Source organism: Gorilla gorilla, chromosome 2 (assembly GCF_029281585.2).
Source record: "Gorilla gorilla gorilla isolate KB3781 chromosome 2, NHGRI_mGorGor1-v2.1_pri, whole genome shotgun sequence".
Lineage (NCBI taxonomy): Eukaryota > Metazoa > Chordata > Mammalia > Primates > Hominidae > Gorilla > Gorilla gorilla.
Genome location: NC_086017.1, coordinates 123,826,532 through 123,847,051, shown reverse-complemented (window position 1 = coordinate 123,847,051; position 20,520 = coordinate 123,826,532). Strand labels below are relative to the sequence as shown.

Sequence of the window (20,520 nt, the reverse complement as noted above, 5' to 3'; positions counted from 1 at the left end):
TAGCTCCTGATGTTGCCCCATCTCTCTCTCTTTCAAGTTTAACATGAAAGGATGAAACCAGTCTCATTTCTCCCATTCTTTCAAGGTCAGCATTCTTGAAAGACTAAGTCTACATTTGTTGACTCCGTTACCTCTGATCAGCCCCTTTCAATCTGGTTTCCACTTGTACTTCTTTGTTAAACTTACTCTCTTTCAGATCTTAAGGTCACTGATGATCTTCTTGTTACCAAATCACAAAGCTTCTTAATTCTTAGGTTAAGACTGTTCTGCATATGATTTAATCTTGATTCTTCCTGTCTTGAAACCTCCTCTTTACTTGGTATAATAGTCCATTTTCACACTGCTGATAAAGACATACCTGAAACTGGGCAATTTACAAAAGAAAGAGGTTTAATGGACTTACAGTTCCACATGGCTGGGAAGGTCTCATAATAATGGTAGAAGGCGAAAGGCACATCTCACATGGCTGCAGACAAGAGAAGAGAGCTTGTGCAGGGAAACTCCCATTTTTAAAACCATCAGATCTCATGAGATTTATTCACTATCACAAGAACAGCATGGGAAAGACCTGCCCCCATGGTTCAAATACCTCCCGCAACACGTGGGAATTTAAGATGAGATTTGGATGGGGACACAGCCAAACCATATCATTCTGCCCCTGGACCCTCCCAAATCTCATGTCCTCACATTTCAAAACCAATCATCCCTTCCCAACAGTTCCCCAAAGTCTTGATTCATTTCAGCATTAACTCAAAAGTCCACAGTTTAAAGTCACATCAGAGACAAGGCAAGTCTCTTCTGCCTATGAGCCTGTAAAATCAAAAGCAAGTTAGTTACTTCCTAGATACAATGGGGGTACAGGCATTGTGAAATACAGTCATTCCAAATGGGAGAAATTGGTCAAAACAAAGGGGCTACAGGCCCCATGCAAGTCCAAAATCCAGCAGGGCAGTCAAATCTTAAAGCTCAAAAATGACCTCCTTTGATTCCATGTCTCACATCCAGGTCATGCTGATGCAAGAGGAGGGTCCCCATGGTCTTGGGTAGCTCTGCCCCTGTGGCTTTGCAGGGTACAGCCACCCTCCTGGCTGCTTTCATGAGCTGGCATTGAGTGTCTGTGGCCTTTCCAGGGGCAGAGTGCAAGCTGTCAATGGATCTACCATTCTGGGGTCTGGAGTATGGTGGCCCTCTTCTCACAGCTCCACTAGGCAGTGCCTCAGTAGGGACTCTGTGTGGGGGCTCCAACCCCACATTTCCCTTCCATACTGCCCTAGCAGAGGTTCTCCATGAGAGTCCTGCCCCTGCAGCAAACTTCTGCCTGGACATCCAGGCATTACTGTACATCCTCTGAAATCTAGGCAGAGGTTCCCAAACCCCCATTCTTGACTTCCATGCACTGGCAGGCTCAACACCACATGGAAGCTGCCACAGCTTGAGGCTTGCACCCTCTGAAGCCATGGCCTGAGCTGTATGTTGGCCCCTTTCAGCCATGGCTGGAGCAGCTGGCACACAGGGAACCAAGTCCCTAGGCTGCACACAGCCTAGGGCCAGCCCACAAAACCATTTTTTTCTCCTGACCCTCCAGGCCTGTGATGGGAGGGGCTGCTGTGAAGGCCTCTAACATGCCCTGGAGACATTTTCCACCTTGTCTTGGGGATTAACATTCAGCTCCTTGTTACCTAGGCAAATTTCTGCAGCTGGCTTGAATTTCTCCTCAGAAAGTGGGAATTTTTTTTTCTATGACACTGTCAGGCTGCAAATTTTATCAACTTTTGTGCTCTGCTTCACTTATAAAACTGAATGCCTTTAACAGCACCCAAGTCACATCTTGAATACTTTGCTGCTTAGAAATTTCTTCTACCAGATACCCTAAATCATCTCTCTCAAGTTCAAAGTTCCACACATCTCTAGGGCAGGGGCAAAATGCTGCCAGTATCTTTGTTAAAACATAACAAGAGTCACCTTTGCTCCAGTTCCCAACAAGATCCTCATCCCCATCTGAGACCACCTAAGCCTGGATTTCATTGTCCGTATCATTATCAGCATTTTGGCCAAAGCCATTCAACAAGTCTCTAGGATGTTCCTAACTTTCCCACATTTTCCTGTCTTCTTCTGAGCCCTCCAAACTGTTCCAACCTCTACCTGCTACCGTCCAAAGTCAGTTCGACATTTTTGGGTATCTTTTCAGCAGTGCCCCACTCTTCTGGTACCAATTTGCTGTATTAGTCTGTTTTCACACTTCTGATAAAGACATACTTGAGACTGGGCAATTTACAAAAGAAAGAGTTTTAATGGACTTAGAGTTCTATGTGACTGGGAAGGCCTCACAATAATGGTGGAAGGTGAAAGGCACATCTCACATGGCAGCAGACAAGAGAAGAGAGCTTGTGCAGGAAACTCCTGTTTTTAAAACCATCAGATCTTGTGAGACTTAATCACTATCATGAGAACAGCATGGGAAAGACCTGGCCCCATGATTCAAGTGCCTCCTACTAGATCCCTCCCACAACACATGGGAATTCAAGATGAGATTTGGGTGGGGACACAGCCAAACCATATCACTTGGCTTTGTGGCATTGCATTTACATCCTACTTTTCTTCACTGTTTTTGTAAAGTGCAAGGCCTCCAAGAGATCTCTAATTATAAATGTTTTCAAGGCTTTAGTTTTGGCCTTTTCTCTAACATCAGAGACTGCAATTTGGCAGCCCATGGGTTATATCTGGCTTGCAGACACTTTAGCTGATACATGTAATTTTTTTTAAAAAGTTAGCTGCCAATGAATAATAAAATTTGGAGATTTTACCTATAATCCCTGACCTAGTGTCTGGGGTGACAATAAGGATTAAGCCCAATGAGGCAGGTAAAGTACTTGGTGCTGCATCTTCATTTATAAGCATTCGAAAATGACAATTTAATGATATTTTGTGGTTTTCAAAGCTCTTCTTATATATTATTTGATAACATTTAATTAGCCCCCTACAGACCAGCTTTTTGGTCATTTTCAGTTTTTTCAAATTACAGTTTCAAAACCATGTCAGATTTTTTGGAAAACAATGCTAGAGTTAGTATCCTGGTACACATATCTTTGCATATGTTAATATGCATATGTATTCAATGTCTACATATCCATTGAACGTGTTGTCCTTTGTGATCAGTGATACACATTTACACAACATCTGCCTTAGGTTAGGGAACATGTTTGTCTTCATTAACTAGTTTTGGAGTTTGTGACAGTAATTGCCTCAAAAAAATACTCCCAAAACCAAAAATTAAAACCCAAAAAACAAAACAGGCCAGTAAGATGGCTTTTATTAGCAATACACCCTAATAACTGCCACAGACTTTATATTGCCTTAAAAAGTAGGGCCAAATTTATTAGCATAATACTTACTGCTTTCTAAATTTTGTCCTTCCATTTAATTCATTGTTGAATTGTTGTTTTGAAACTTCCTACTTTTCTAAACACTTCTCACCTTTCTTTTTATAACCCATCTGTATGTTTTATTTTTATCCCTGTGTTGTACCTAAAGAGTAGAATTATAATTACTGTGTCACCTTTAACATATTTAATCTTTTGTCAGCCTGTTCATAACTTTGCCCATTTTTTCAGTTGAGTTGTCCATCTCTTTTTTTATTGGTTCATGTGTTTTCAGCATATTTTTTGAAGGAAATTAATCTTTGTTTGTTTTAAATGTTGCAAACATTCCCCAGGTTTTTGCTTGGCAACATTGTTTTATGTATTTTTCTTTTTCTTTTTTGTCATACAGAAGTTTCAAATTCTCTCTAGAGTCAGACTTCTCAATATTTTTCTTTATGGTTTCCATGTTTTATATCAGGATTAGAAAGATTTCTTAATTGAAGGTGAAAAACTGCCTCAGTTTGCCTGGAACTTTTTTCCTAGTTTTAGCACAGAATGTCCGGCATCCCAGGAAACCTCTCAGTCTGGCAAACAACGATGTTAGTCAGGCTGTCTCTTAAGATTAAAGAAAACAAAAACAACAAAATTACTTATATTTTCTTCTAGTACTTTTGTTTTTGTTTCTTATATTTAAATCTTTTATTTATTTTATTTTGGTATGAGAAGTGAAATAAGAATCTGATTTTGTTTTATTTTCCCACATGGCTAGCTAGTTCTCATAATAGTATTTATCAATGACATATATAATCATCTTTCCCTCCAGGAATTTGAGTGGCAAGTGGTATCAGATACTACATTCTCATATATGTAGATGAAGCAACTGGGATTTAGAAAGTAACCCCTGCAAGATTCCAGGGGTAATAAATGAAAGGGCCAAAATATTAGTCACTTTTCTTATTTTAATTTTGAAGTTTTTTTCTATAATTGTCTCTGCCAGAACTTTGAGTTTTCACCACCCCCCTTTCTTTTTTTTACTGAACATCTAATTTGGTGTTCACATCTGCTACTAACTAGATGTGTTTAAAAATTAAAATCAGTTTCATAAAGTGTCAGAACATGAAACATACAGCATAATCAATTCTTCAAATTGTGTTTTAAAATGCTAAAGATAAAAAAGTAAGTACTAATCTGTACTTTTTGTATTTCTTTGTACTTACTTTAGTTTTCTTTTATATTAACATAAAATATATATTGCATATGATTTACATACATTTTAAATAATAATTATACTGTGAATACCTATGTCAGTTAAGAACAGACTACTGCCATTTCCTCCCCAGTTATATCCCCCAACCTCTGCGTTAAACGTAGTCATTATCCTTTGGGCTAATCATTCCCTTTGAGGTATAGTTACGCCCTGCTTTTCTTTACATTTTATCGTGTGTGTGGAATCCCAAACAATAACATTTATATTGTCTTTTTTTGGTATTGGTGCAGAAACGGAATCATACTGTGTATATTATTTTATAACTTCTTTCATTTATTCATTATTTTAGAGATTTATCCATATTTAAGTTTGTATTTGTTGTTCCTTAATATAAATAACTTTTATCCTAAAATTTCAAATGTCTGCAAAATAGTTTGTTCCCTAGAAAAATTCTGGTTCATAAGTAACAAATATGATTTTACAAAACAAATCTCATATTTACGATTTCAACTTATTTCCTTGTTGGAAGGAAGAACAATTAAGATAATATGCTGTGAGACATGTGAAGGAGAGGGTTTTCATTTGAAAACCATGTTGCATTTCATATTGTTACAATGGCAAACATTAATTTTCCAGGAAATTCATAGTAAAAGTTTCTGTGTTCTATTGACTTTACCATACTGGTGATGAGAAAAAAAGCCATATGCTTAGTGTAGCTACAGAAAAGTTGCTCTGGCAGCCTAATTTGAATTTCTGAATCTGTTTGTGATTAAGATCTCAGTTACAAAGTTGCATTCATTTAAAATGAAACCCTGAATCTTTAGGAGAAATATATATTGTGTAATTACAGTGGGCTTAAAGCTTCAGTTTGTAATGTACTTTGCATACCTTTCATGAGTAATTCCTTATTTTTAAAGTAAGAATGATAGTACATGTTTTGCTGAAGGGAAAATGAGAGCATATAATTCGTTTAGTTATCTAAAAAGATTCAAGAAAGAAGCAAGAAAGGAAGAAGTAAAAGTCATGTTTTCAAGCCATTAGAAATTGTTTAATGCTTAATCCATGCATAATTCATAGTGGTTCATCTCTACATTCATTATAATAACTTTGAAGATCTATTAAAGTTTGAAAGAAACTTTGAGACTTATTGAAGTTTGAAAGAAAATAGACTTCAAGGGTTAAAAGCTTGACTCACCAAATGTAGAATGAAATAATTTTATTTGGTTTTCCTCAGGTAAAATTCCAGGATATTTTTAGATTTCAATGTATATTTATTTTGTGTTCTATTTTTTGAAGTACTGTAGTAAATTCATTAAAATTTAAATCACAGTAAAGTTTACAATAAGCAATTAGAATGAATTCTACTTAGCTCAGTACCAGCACAGAGGCCCCAAGTCCTATAAAGAAATGTCCATAGAAATGTCAGAATAAACCATTATACACTGTTCTCTTTTGCAGCTAATATGGTTATCTGATAAAGTCATAGCCACATTCGTTAGTCCACAGTTTTGCCCCAAGTTGAGTTTCAGTTTGAAGTTCATTTATCAGACTCCTAACTTATCTGTTTGTATTCCTCCGGAAGACCTGAAACTGAAGGAAAGGACAGAACTTCTTTTTTATTTTCCATCTCCATCATTAGAAATAATACATGAATATTAGCAACAATGTTAACTATTTAAGTATGGTATAATACTTGCTCTCTTTTGGTTAGTAATAGTTACCGAATTAGGGGTTTTTAACAGGAATGGTGACGTTGCAGAAATGTCTATCTCTAAGTTTTTTTTAGAGAGTAGAGCATGCAGAGCACAGCATTTTACATTAAATAAAAACTGCTTAACATGACAAGAAAATCATGTGCTGTTTCTGAGAGCCTTTTTTTTGTCTCACTGGAGGAAACCTCCATGAAGTACGGGTTTGCAGCGTCATGCCTGTTTTTATGTGTGGGTGTATATGCTTGCTCAGGCATATGACAATGATGATTTGGGAAAGGAAACTTCTGGTGCTCAAAGTGAGTAAAAGGTTTCGCTAGTAGTAAAATCACGAAAACATTCTTCTTTCTACTGATGATTTTGACTTAGATAGAAGTGTTTTTTAAAAAACATTATTTTCAGTGTGAAAGATCTCTGTTTATATTTTGTTTTGTGTTTATTTGTGTGGATGCATATTCTAATGTTATGTGTGTTAAAACCTAATGTTTCTGATGCTGTTTTTAGTTATCTCCTTTCAGCTTAATGGAAGAATAATTTATGTACAATTAATTGCATCAATTTAAAACATGTAATTTAATAAATTATGGCAGTTGTATATACCTGTGAATCATCACCACAAACAAGATACAAAACATTTTCACCATTTCCGAAATATTTCTCATGTATCTTTAGTCCATCCCTTCCTTCATCCTCATTTGTGGGCAATCTCTGATCTGTTCTTTGTCACCAGAGATTACTTAGCATTTTATATTAGTAGCAGTATTTTTTGTAGTATGTAGTATTCTTTTGTGCCCATCTTGTACTTTCAATTAGTAGAATGATTCTGAGATTTGTCAATGTTGTGTTTTCCTTTTTGCTATTGAGTAGTATTCCTTTGTGTGGATAATTAATTGATTTAACTGTTAATTGACCTTTCAGTTGCTTCCAGTTTTTTTGGCAATTTTGAATACATATTTGCAAATAAGGCCACTATGAACATTCATGCATAAGTCTTCTGTGGATATGTTTTCATTTCTCTTAGATAAATACAGTTGGAATGAACAGGTAATATGGTGGGCACATGTTTGAATTTTGAAAAAAAATCTGCCAGAAATTTACCAGTGTAGTTTACATTATTTTACATCCCCACTAGTAATGTATGAGAGTTTTAATTTCTCCACATTCTTGTCAGGATTTATTATTGGTCTTTTTAATTTTAGCCATACTTATAGGTGTGTAATCATTATCTCACTATGTTTTATATCTGCATTTATTTTATGGTTACTAATATTGAACATCTTTGCATTACTCTATTGGCCATTTTAATATCTTTTTATTTTTCATGAAGGGTCTGTTCTAATCATTTGCCCAGATTTTAATTGACTTTTAAAGTTATTGAATTGTAACAGTTCTTTACATATTCTACATAGCAGTCTTTTGTTAGATATGTATATTGCAAATATTTTCTTTTACTGTATGGTGTGTCTTTCATTATCTTAATGATATCTTTCTAAAAGCAAAATATTTAAATTTTGTTAATGTCCAATTTATCAGATTTTCTTTCATGGCTTGTTCTATTTATGTCCCAATAAATCTTTGCCTGTGTCAAAGTCAGAGATGCTCTTACATATTTTCTTCTAGGGGTATTACAGTTTTAGCTTTTACATTTAAGCCAATAATCCAATTATAGGTAATTTTTTTTCTGTATGTGTAAAGGGTTGAAGTTCATTTTTTTTTGCATATGTATAACCAGTTGTTCCATCATGTGTTGTTGAATAACTTGCAGTTCTTTATAAAATTGCCTTAACACTTTTATTTTAAATCAATAGATTGGTTGGAGGGTGGAGCACAAATGTGGAATAGGACTCTTTAGCAATCATTCCCCCATATAAACATCAATTAGAACAACTATTTGCACATGAAAATACCTTAAGAAGAGCTAAAGAAACCAAGTGAGAGAACACAGTGCCTAGTTATAAGTATATTAATAAGAAAAGATATATTGAAGAGGAGGTCAGTTTTAAATTACTTGTGTCACCTCTTACCCAATTCTAGACAGCACAGTGTGATGAGAAATACTGTGTGCTTGGGAGAAAGAGGGGAAATAAACATAGAACTTTGCCTTGGACCCCAACACTGGGCCCACCAGAGTAAAATCCAGCACTGGGAAGACTCCAATGACCCCTGACTGCAGGCTGGTGCCTATGGACACCAGACTCACCCCAGCACCAGGTGGGAACCTATAACCCATGTGAGGCAAACTCAGTCAGCACTGTGCATCACTGCCAGCTGACTAGAGTGTCCTTGGTCTCTGAACAAACCTCAGAGGTAGGCATGCCTCAGTGGCTACATGGCATTGGGTGCATTCCAACACTAAACCAATCTCGTGGCCAAGGGATTCCAGCCTGGCCATAGTAGTACTAGGCTTAGGATGCTCCTAGTGCTCCGATGGCCACAGTGATCTGGGGCATAGGGATCATGCCACTAGGTCTTCCCAGGATCTCTGGAAAAGCTTACTGTTGGAAAGCATTCCCACACAGAGTCAATCTGTGAAGTGCCTACTTCTTCAAATGCACAGACATTGAGCATGGCCACAAGGATCAAGAACCATCAGGGAAACATGACATCACCAGAGAGACAAAACAAAGTGATAGTGACCAACCACAAAGACATGGAGATGTATGAATAGCCTGACAGAGAGCTCATAATAACTTTTTAAGGAAGCTCAGCAAAGTTCAAGAAAACACAGAGAAACAATTCAATGAAATTAGGAAAATATTAAGTGGCCAGAAAAGGAAATCTAATAGAGAGATTGAAATAATTAAAAAAAAAACGCAGAAATCCTAGTGCTGAAAAATACAATGAAAAAAATGAAAATTACAATGTAGAGTATCAACAGTAGAATTATCAAGCAAAAGGAAGAACCTGTGAACTTGAAACAAGTTATTTGAAAATATGTAGTCATAGGAGAAAAACAAGAATGAAAAGAAATGAAGAAGGCTCACAGGATTTGTGAGACAGCATCAAAACAACAAAATGTTTGAGTCATTGGAGTTCAAGAGGGAGAAGAGAAAGATAAAGAGATAGAAGACTTACTTAAGGAAGTAATAGCAAAAAACTTTCCAAACCTGAAGAAAGATAAAAATATTCAGGTAAAGGAAAATCAAAACTCTACAATCAGATTCAATCCAAGTAAGACTACCCCAAGACATATTATAATCAAACTGTCAAAAATCAGAGGCAGAGAGAGGATCCTGAAGGCAGCAAAAGAAAAGAAGCAATAACATAACATAAAAATGGGCTCAAATGTGCCTAGAAGTGGACTTCTCAGCCGAAACCTTATGGGCCAGAAAAGAGTAGGATCATATATTTAAAGTACTGAAAAAAAAAAAAAGCGAAAAACCCTACCAATCATGAATATTTTAACTAGCAAAACTGTCCTTAAGGAATGAAGGAGAGAGAGACTTTCTCAGATAAACAGAAGATGAGGGAATTTCTCACCACCAGACCTGACTCATAAGTAGTGGTGGGCACCTGTAATCCCAGCTACTCGGGAGGCTGAGGCAGGAGAATCACTTGAACCCAGGAGGTGGAGGTTGCAGTGAGCTGAGATCATGCCACTGCACTCCAGCCTGGGTGACAGAGTGAAACTCCGTCTCAAAAAAAAAAAAAAATGTGAAGAGAGACCGAAAAGGTCTTTATATATTGATAAAGAGGTCAATTTAGTAAGAGCATATAACAATTGTAAATATATATGTACCCAACATTAAAGCACCTAAATATAAAAATCAAGTATTAATAGATCTGAAGGCAGAGATAGACTGCAAGACAATAACATTAGGGGACTTTAGTACCCCACTTTTAGCAATGGACAGACCATCCAGGCGAAAAGTTCAGTGAGACATCACATTTAAACTACATTGTAGACCAAATGGGCCTACCAGACATACACAGAACATTCCATCCTTCAGCTACAGAATTCACGTTTTTCTCAACTACACATGAAACATTCTCTAGGATAGATCATATGTTAGACCACTTTGTGAGTGGAAAAACAACTCAAATTGGTTTTCCTTTGCTCTCACACCATAACAATTAACACTGATGAGTTCTGTGACCAAAAGTTTGTTTGTCTGTTTTTCTCTACACACCAAACAATGAATTCTTCAGTGGACACCAGCTGGTTGTATCCTGATTCAGTTCAATTCTGATGCTATATACTTGAAGGAAACATTAGATCCCAAGCTTCAGGTTATTTTTCCTGTGCTTCTGACTGACTGGCTGTAAGTCTCGGTTCCCATGACCCCCTCCTTTGGTTCGATTAATTTTCTAGAACAACTCACAGAACTCAGTGAAATACTTACTTATGTTTACTAGTTTATTATGAAAGATATTACAAAGGATACAGATGAAAAAGTGCATAGGGCAAGGCATGTGGGAAGGGGTGCAGAATTCCCATGCTCTTTCCGGGTACACCACCTTCTAGTAACCTCCATATGTTTAGCTATCTGGAAACTCTCTGAATGCAGTCCTTTGGGTTTTTATGGAGGCTTCATTAGATAAGCATTATTTATTAGCCATTGGCCATTGGTGATCAACATAACCTTCAGCACCTTTACCCTCCCCAGAGGTTGAAGGGTGGGGCTGAAAGTCAACCCTCTAGTCATGCCTTGGTCTTCCCAGTGACCAGCCACCATCCTGAAGTTACTAACCACCAGTCAACTCATGAGCATATGCAAAAGACATCACTTTGGAGACTTTAAGGATTTTAGGAGTTGTGTGTCAGGAAACAGGGTCAAAACCCAAATGTATATTTTACAATATGACAGGCACAAAGCAAGTTTTTAACAAATTTAAGAAAATTGGTATCATATCAAGTATCCCCTCCAACCATAATGATATAAAGCCTGAAATCAATAACAAGAGGAACTTCACAAATACATGGAAATTAAACAACATACTCCTGAACAACCAATTGGCCAATAAAATTAAAAGAGAAATTAAGGACATTTCTTGAGACAAATGAAAATGGAAATACAACATACTAAGACCTATGGGATACAGCAAAAGCAGCTATAAGAGGAAGATTTATAGCAATAAGTGCCTACATTAAGAAAGAAGAAAAATCTCAAATAAACAACCGAATGTTGAACCTTAAGTTAAACTGAGCCCAAAATTAGTAGAAGGAGGCAAAGAATAAATATCAGAACATAAATAAATAAAATAGAGACTAGAAAAATCATGGGAAAAAAACTAATGAAATGAATTGCTTTTTAAAAAGATAAATAAAATCAACAAACCTATAGCTGATAAATTGAGAAAAAAAGAGAGAGACTCACATCCATAAAATGAGAATGAAAAAGGAGACATTACAACTTATACTGTAGAAACACAAAGGATCACAAGAGACTGTTATAAACACAATTATATGCCAACAAATTGGATAAGCTAGGAGAAATGGATAAATTCCTGGACATAGACAACCTACCAAGATTTAATTATGAAGAAATAAAAAAATTGAACAGCCCAGTAATGAGTCAAGAGATTAAATCAGTAATAAAAAATCATCCATCAGAGAAGTCCAGGAGCTGTTGGCTTCACTGCTGAATTCTACCAAGCATGTAAAGAAGAATACCAATTATTTTCGTTCTTCCAAAAATTGAAGACTAAGGAATACTTCCAAGGTCATTTTACGAGGCCAGAATTACCCCCACACCCAAATAAGACAAGGACGCCAGATAAAAAGAAAACTACAGGCCAATATCCCTGGTAAACATAAATGCAAAAAATCTTTAACAAGATGCTAGCAAGCCAAAATAAATAGCAGATTAAAAAGACCATTCATCATGATCAAGTGGACTTCCATCCCAGGGATGTAAGGATCAACATACACAAATCAATAAACATGAGACATCACATGAACAGAATGAAGAATAGAAACCAGATGATCATTTCCATAGATGCAAAAAAGCTTTTAAAAATTCAACATCCTTTCATGATAAAAATTCTCAATAAATTAGGTATAGAAGGAAAGTACCTCAGTACAATAATGATTATACATGAAAAACTCACAGCTAGCTTCACACTTTATGGGGGAAAATGGAAAGCCTTTCCTCTAAGATCGGAAACAAGACAAGGATGCCCACTCTTGCCACTTGTATTCAACATGGTACTGGAAGCATAAAGTTGTTAATAGTATTTCCTCATAATGCTGGAAGTTCTAGCTGGAGGAATTAGGCAAGAGAAAGAAATAAAGGGATCCAGATAGAAAATAAAGAAGTCAAATTGTTCCTGTTTGCAGACAACATGGTCTTATATATGGGAAACTCAAAGACTCCACGAAAAATTCTTTATTTATTTATTTATTATTCTTATTATTATACTTTAAGTTTTATGGTACATGTGCACAATGTGCAGGTTAGTTACATATGTATACATGTGCCACGCTGATGCGCTGCACCCACTAACTCGTCATCTAGCATTAGGTATATCTCCCAATGCTATCCCTCCCCCCTCCTCCCACCCCACAACAGTCCCCAGAGTGTGATGTTCCCCTTCCTGTGTCCATGTGTTCTCATTGTTCAATTCCCACCTCTGAGTGAGAATATGCGGTGTTTGGTTTTTTGTTCTTGCGATAGTTTACTGAGAATGATGATTTCCAATTTCATCCATGTCCCTGCAAAGGACATGAACTCATCATTTTTTATGGCTGCATAGTATTCTATGGTGTATATGTGCCACATTTTCTTAATCCAGTCTATCATTGTTGGACATTTGGGTTGATTCTTAGAACTAAAAAATGAATTTAGTAAAGTTGCAGGATATAAAATCAACATTAAAAATTAGTAGGTTTTCTATACACTAACAGTGAACTATCTGAGAAAGAAAGAAAGAAAATTCTATTTTTAATAGCTACAGAAAATAAAATACTAAGAGATAAATTTAACCAAGGAGATAAAAATCAATAAAGTATATATGTGTGTGTCTATTTCTGGATTATGTATTATATTCCATTGACATATGTGATTATCTTTTAGCCAAGACCAGATTGTTTTGATTACTGTAGCTTCAGAGTGTAGCTTAAACCTAAGTAAATTTTTCTCTTTTTTTTTTTTTGTTATTCTTTTTAAACAAACAGCTTGGCTATTCTAGGTTTGCATTCATATATAAATTTTAGAATTATCTTCTCAATTTACACAGAAAAGACTACTACATTTTGATTGAGACTGTTCTTGAGGAGAATTGACATCTTAGTAATATTGGGACTTTCCATTATATAGGGTTTATCTAATTTACCTCAGCAATATTTTACAGTTTTCAGTATACAGGTCTTACACAACTTTTATTACCTTTTTTTCCTAGGCTTTTATTTTTGCATTATTGTAAACATTTTTAAAATTTCATTTTCCAATTGTTTGTGCTAGTATAGAAAAATGTAATTGTTTTAAAATATTATTAGTATTTTATATTATTACTTTACTAAGTTCCTTTAGTTCTAGGAAGAGAAGAAAACTTCCTCAGACTGTTAAAGTGCATCTTTGAAAATTCTATGCCTAATATTTTACTTCTTACATAGTGCAAGATTTGATGTTAATATTTTGTGAAAAAATTTCATAATGTGTTTTTTAATTTGTAAGGTGTTTGTATCGTTTTGATATATGGTTAATTCTACCTTCATAAAATGAGTTAGTGTTCTCTCCTTGATTTTCTAAAAGGGTTTGTGTGTAAAATTAATATTACTTCTTTCTTACATGTTTGCTTAAATTTGTCAGTGTAGCCAATTTGATAGAAGGCTTTTTATCAATAAATTCAGTTTTTTAAAGATATAAGCCTTTTCAGTTTTTTTATTCTTAAGTAGGTTTCAAAAGCTTTGTCTTCAATGAATTTGTCCATTTCAACTGTTACTGAATTTGATTAGCATAATATTGTTAATAATATTCCCTCATTTTTCCTTTCACGAATGTAAATCTATATGAATGACCCTTCTTTCCTTCCTGATATTAGAGATTTGTGTTCTTTCCGTTTTTTTCCTTATCAGTCTAGTTGTTAGTTTATAAATGTTGATTTCTTTTTAAAGAACTAGCTTTTGATTTCCTTAATTTTTTGCATTGCTTGTTTCCTCTTTTATTGATTTCTGCTCTTATATTTATTATTGTGTTTTCTCTCTTTTGTTTCTTGCTTCTATGGGTGAATTTTACACATTTCTTCCTTTAAAATTAGCACTTAAAGGTATTACTTTTCCTAAAACCACTGTGTTAGCTGCTTATTTCAAATTTTGGCATGTTGTATTTTCATTATCATCCAGTGAAAACTTTAATTTCTTCATGAATTTCTTCTTTGAGCAAAGGGTTGCTTAGAAGTGTGTTTGATTTCTAAATATTTGGTATTTTCTTAAAAATCTCATTGTAATTGATTTCTAATTCAATTCTGTTTTGGTTGGAGGACATCTTTTATATGACTTCAGGTTTTTTTTAATGTTTTTGAGACTTGTGGCACAGAATGTGGTCAAACTCAGCGAATATACGATGTGCACTTGCAAAGAATGTATTCTGCAGATGCTGGGTTAGGGTACTAAAAATATGAATTAGGTCAGTGTGGTTGATAACTATATTAGTTGTTTATAACTATGTAATGAATTACCCCACAACTTAGCAGCAGATAAGAAATATGTATTTTGAAAGATAAAAATACATCTTAAGTTGATATTGATACTTTTCATTAAAATTTAGGACTGAGGATTTTTTTTTCCTTTTTTTTTTTCTTTGACGGAGTCTCACTCTGTCGCCCAGGCTGGAGTGCAGTGGTGTGATCTCAGCTCACTGCAACCTCTGCCTCCCGGGTTCAAGCAATTCTCTGCATCAGCCTCCCAAGTAGCTGGGATTACAGGCATCTGCCACCACATCCGGCTAATTTTTGTATTAAACTTACTTATTTTACATCTATTATCTTCTTTCTTCCTCACTATAAAATTGAACAATACCAACATACAGACATACCTATCTCTCCACAACCTCACCCAACAGTGTATGTTGTCAAACTTTTGGATTTTGCCAGTTATAGATGAGAAATGGTATTTCCAAATACTTTTAATTTGGATTCCTCTTACCATGACTGATGCGAAATATATTTTCATATGCCTAAGAGACATTTTTACTTCTTTTTCCATAAAATTTCTGTCCATATGTTTAGTCCAGTTTGCTGTAGGTTTGGGTTGATCTTTATTTTTAATCCAGCTTCATCTAGCCACGTGTCAGGGAGCTGTGCAGGCCACTATTCTAAGCCCATGAATTCTGACAATTGTCTCTTCCCTAACTTAACTATTCCCGTTCAGATCTAGAATTCATAGTGTCTGTGTCCAGATGCCTTTGTAATCCTGATTTTATGGACTTGCCATGCGATCTGCTTTTTTAAAAGTTTGTCTCTCAGTGCTCTTGCAATAACATGGCTTAAACTCACTTCAGTTTGGGTTAATTTGGGTTGTGTATCTATCCTAGCATATTTCTTAGGCTCTAACCGTAGATTTCTACTCATAGCAGTAAGACTTACTTGCACTAAGATTCATAATTGGGTAACTGAAGCAGCTTACTAGCCAGGTAGTCTTGGTCAAATTGCTTAATCACTTAATCTACATTTCTTTATCTGTAAAATGAAAATAATAATATCTGCTAGTTATAGAGAGATGGAAATAAAGAACATAGGCAAATTACCCAAAATCTATTCCTGTTATACTCATTCCATAAATTATCTTAAAAGAACAGTTTGCTAAAGAAAATGGCAGCTGAAAGGGGCACTAGATTAAAACTTTTTCCAGAAAAACACTGAGCATTAAATTTTACTCTAAAAGGTGTCTCTTTGCTAGTCAGATACACTCACTATAGATAAGCTACGAGTGTATCTTTTCCTTGTGAACACATTCTAGGAGCTTTGTGCCTTGCACAGTTAGAGCCTGCCGATATCCAGCCTCAACTCCAATTACACATCCAGGTTTTCTCACTTCATGACAATACTAAACTATTTATAACTCTTGTAAATTTTTATTTGGCTTTGTACCTCCTTTAAATGCCATTATTTTTGTTTGCATTTTCCCTTCTGTCTTCCTGGAAAACTCCTCATGTACTTAGATCCAGCTAAAAAATTACTTATTATAGGAAAGCATGCCTAATCTCTTACTCCTGTTTTCCTGGAATTTAAACATCTCTTCTTTTAAACTTCCATACATCACAGGCAACTTCGATCATTGCACTGAAAACTTTGCATTATAATTGTTTCCCTAGCTACTGCCTCTCCTGGGTCTTAAGCTCTTGGAATAAAGGGGATATTGTTTATTATGATATCTCTGTGCCTAGCAGAGTACTTTGCCAATAATTGCTGCTTAAAAGATGTGTACTACCAATTCTCACTAAGAGCTTGCCTTGCAGAAATGTGAACTTAATAGGCCATTGTCTATATCACGGGTCTCCAACCCTGGGGCTGCAGACTGGTACCAGTCCTTGGCCTATTAGGGATTGGGCCGCACAGCAGGGGGTGAGCGGCAGGTGAGTGAGAATTGCGGCCTGAGCTCCACCTCTTGTCAGATCAGTTGGAGGCATTAGATTCTCACAGGAGCATGAACCCTATTGTGAACTGTGCATGCCAGGAATCTAGGCTGTGCATTCCTTATGAGAATTGAACTAATGCCTGATGAGGTGAGGTGTAACAGTTTCATCCGAGAACCATCGTGCTCCCTTCCCCCTTGTCCGTGGTGAAAAAATTATCTTCCTCGAAATGGGTCCCTGGTGCCAAAAAGGTTGGGGACCGTTTTCCCATCATAGATTCTATGATGTGACTTCAACAATGCTTAGGAAAATCCTTTTATTCCATACCAGCAGCCAATCAACAGTCCCCACTAAACTTTTTTTACCTCCTCATTGGTGCTTGAAAAGCCTGTAAAAGATAGTAAAATAATTTCTTCCACACTCAGAGATTGACTAAAAGCATATAAGCCTGGAAGAAGACTTGAATATAAAGCAAGAGGGGGGTGATGGGCACTCTGGGCTTAAAGCAGGACTATGCCAGAGTCAGGAAGAGAAAGTCAAAAGTTTACACTGGGACAAATTTTGCCAAGACTTTTGCTTGGCTGTCATAATTTAGATATTCATTGGCAACTGCAATACAAAAATAGTCTGAAGAATGTGAAAAAATATGATTTTAACTAGGAGTCAGATCTATTAATGCATATTTCTCTCTCTACCCCCTATGTCTTTTTCAAAATTCAGAAGCGGAGGGTGCTGCTCAACCAAACAACTCATTAATGCTGCAAACTAGCAAGGAGAATCATGCTTTAGGTAATGTCTATCTTTTAACAATAATTCTAGTAGGGGAGTGCTTGATGTCCATATAGGTTTTACATTTTTGGATCTTGAATTGTCTCATGCATTATCTGTATTATCTAAATGATATTATATTTAAGAGTGTTAATAAATTTTTCATTCTGAAATTATTTCTAAGCTTATTTAGTACCTATTTTAAGAATGGGATCACTAAACAAAACCAATGGCCTATTCAAAAAATTTGTTATTCAACTTTTGAAACCTAGATTATTATCCCAGAGCACTTTTTAATACGCAGATCTTAATAGGTGTTAATGATTTATTTTCTATATCCTCTCTCAACCCTATTTTCTCCAAAATTTTTGTTTGCCATTTTAATTAACATTGAAACAGAAAAGAAAAGTTAATAGACTTTATTTTTTTAGAGAAGTTTTAGGATCGTAGCACAATTGAGTGGAAAGTACAGAAATTTCCCCTATGACCTCTGCCCCCACATGTGCAAAGCCTCCCCATTATCAACATACCTGACTAGAGTGGTACATTTGTTTCAATTAATGAACCTACATTGAAACATCATCATTATCACATTATCAAAGTCCAAAGTTTGCATTAGAGGTCACTCTTAGGGTTGAATATGAATGTTTTCAGGCAAATGCATAATGACATGTCTCCACCATGATAATATTTTATAGAGTAATTTCACTGACCTAAAAATCGTCTCTATTCTACCTATTCATCCTTCCCTGCCTGCTAACCCCAGGCAATCCTGGTATACTGTCTCCATAGTTTTGTCTTTTCCAGAGTGTCATATAATTGGAACGTTACAGTATGCAGCATTTTCAGACTGGCTTTTTTCACTTAATAATCTGCATTTAAGTGTTCCCCCATGACTTTCCATGTCTTAATGGCTCTTTTTTTTTTTTAGTACTGAATAATATTCCGTTGTTTGACTATACCACAGTTTATTTATTTGCCTGGTAAAAGACATCTTGGCTGCTTCCAAGTTTTGGCAATTAGGAAAAAAGCTGCAATTAACACCCATGCACGGGTTTTTGTATGGATGTAAGTTTTCAACTCTTAGGGTAAATACCAAAAAGCATGATTGCTGGATTGCATGGTAGGAGATTGCTTAGTTTTGTAAGAAACTGCCAAACTGTCTTTCAAAGTAGATGTACCACTTTGCATTCCTGCTTACTACATTGAATCCACAGGATGTAGTGATATACAGGCATTGTATTAGGTATTATAAGTAATCTAGAGACGATTTAAAAAATACAGGTGGTTATATGCAAATACTAAGCCATTTTATACAAGGGATATGAGCATCTGTGGATTTTGGTATCCATGGGGTGATGGAATCCCCTAGAGGTAACAAGGGATGACTGTATTTTTTTTCTAGTATGTGGCTTGTCTTTTCGTTCTCTTTTTTTTTTTTTTTTTTTTTTTTGAGACGGAGTCTCGCTTTGTCGCCCAGGCTGGAGTGCAGTGGCGCGATCTTGGCTCACTGCAAGCTCCGCCTCCCGGGTTCACGCCATTCTTCTGCCTCAGCCTCCGGAGTAGAGTAGCTGGGACTACAGGCGCCTGCTACCACGCCCTGCTAATTTTTGTATTTTTAGTAGAGACGGGGTTTCACCGTGTTAGCCAAGATGGTCTCGATCTCCTGACCTCGTGATCCGCCCGCCTCGGCCTCCCAAAGTGCTGTTATTACAGGCGTGAGCCACTGCTCTTAGAAATTTTTCACAGAGTAGAAATTTTTAATTTTACTGAAGTCCAGCTTATCGATTCTTTATTTTATGGATTGTGCCTTTACTGTGGTAGCTAAAATGTCACTGCCAAACCAAAGATCATTTGGACTTTCTCTTATGTTACCTTCTAGGAGTGTTTTTAGTTTTGCATTTTTATGTTTAGGTCACTGATCCATTTTGAGTTTATTTTTGTGAAAGGTGTGAGGTCTGTATCTAGATTGAATTTATTTTTGCATCTGGATGTCCAGTCGTTCCAACACCATTTGTTCAAAAGACTCCAATGTATTGCCTTTGCTAATTTCCAAATACAATATTTATGTGAGCCTATTTCTGGGCTCTCTATTTGGTTTCATTTACTTATTTAGCTCTTCTTTTGCTAATAACATACTGACTTGATTATTGTAGCTTTATAGTAAATCTTGAAGTCGAATAGTGTCAGGCCTCAAACTTTGTTCTTCTTCAATAATGTGTTGACTATTCTGACTCTTTTGCCTCTCTAGATAAACTTAAAAATCAGTTTGTTTATGTCCATAAAATAACTTGCTGAGATTTTGGTTGGGATTGTGTTGAATCCATAGATCAAGTTGGGAAAAACTGGGACTTTGGTAATATTCATTCACCCTATCTGTGAACATGAGGTCTCACTCCATTTACTTAGATTTTCTTTGTTTCTTTTCCATTAGAGTTTTATAGTTTTCCTCATATAGATGTTGCACATATTTTGTTAGACTTATACCTAAGTATTTCATTTTTGGGGATGCTAATATAAATGGTATTGTGTTTTTAACTTCAAATTCCACTTGTTCACTGGTGACTTATTAGAAATTGTCATACAAACATTGACTTTTGTATGTTAACCTTGAATTAGTATCTTCCATCACATCAATGAGTCAATACAATATAAAAAATTGACTTTTGTATGTTAACCTTGTATTTTGCAACCTCGCTACAATTTCTTATTAGTTCTAGGAGTTTTTTTGGTCAGTTCTTTCAGATGCTTTACATAGATAATTATGTCATGTATGAACAAAGACAGTTTTATTTCTTCGTTACCGATCTCGATCCCTTTTATTTATTTTTTCTTGTCTTATTGCATTAGTTAGAAATTCCAGTTGAAAAGCAGTGGTGAAAAGAGTCACCTTGCTTTGCTCCTGATGCTTTGCTTTCTCACCATTAATTATGATGCTAGCTGTAGAGTTTTTTGTAGATGTT

The 20,520-nt window shown here is 35.7% G+C and overlaps 1 protein-coding gene across 2 annotated transcripts in view; it reads left to right on the top strand.

Moving 5' to 3' along the window:
• Positions 1 to 20,520, top strand: part of CD200R1 (CD200 receptor 1) — a 58,459-nt gene that overhangs the window by 10,803 nt on the left and 27,136 nt on the right. The window contains exon 3 of one of the 2 annotated variants that reach the window (XM_055381613.2): positions 17,510 to 17,578. The exons of the other annotated variant lie outside the window; for it this stretch is intronic. Within the exon in view, the coding sequence (XP_055237588.2) occupies positions 17,510 to 17,578 (69 nt within the window). The remainder of the gene's footprint in view (positions 1 to 17,509; positions 17,579 to 20,520) is intronic. 2 annotated transcript variants of the gene reach the window in all.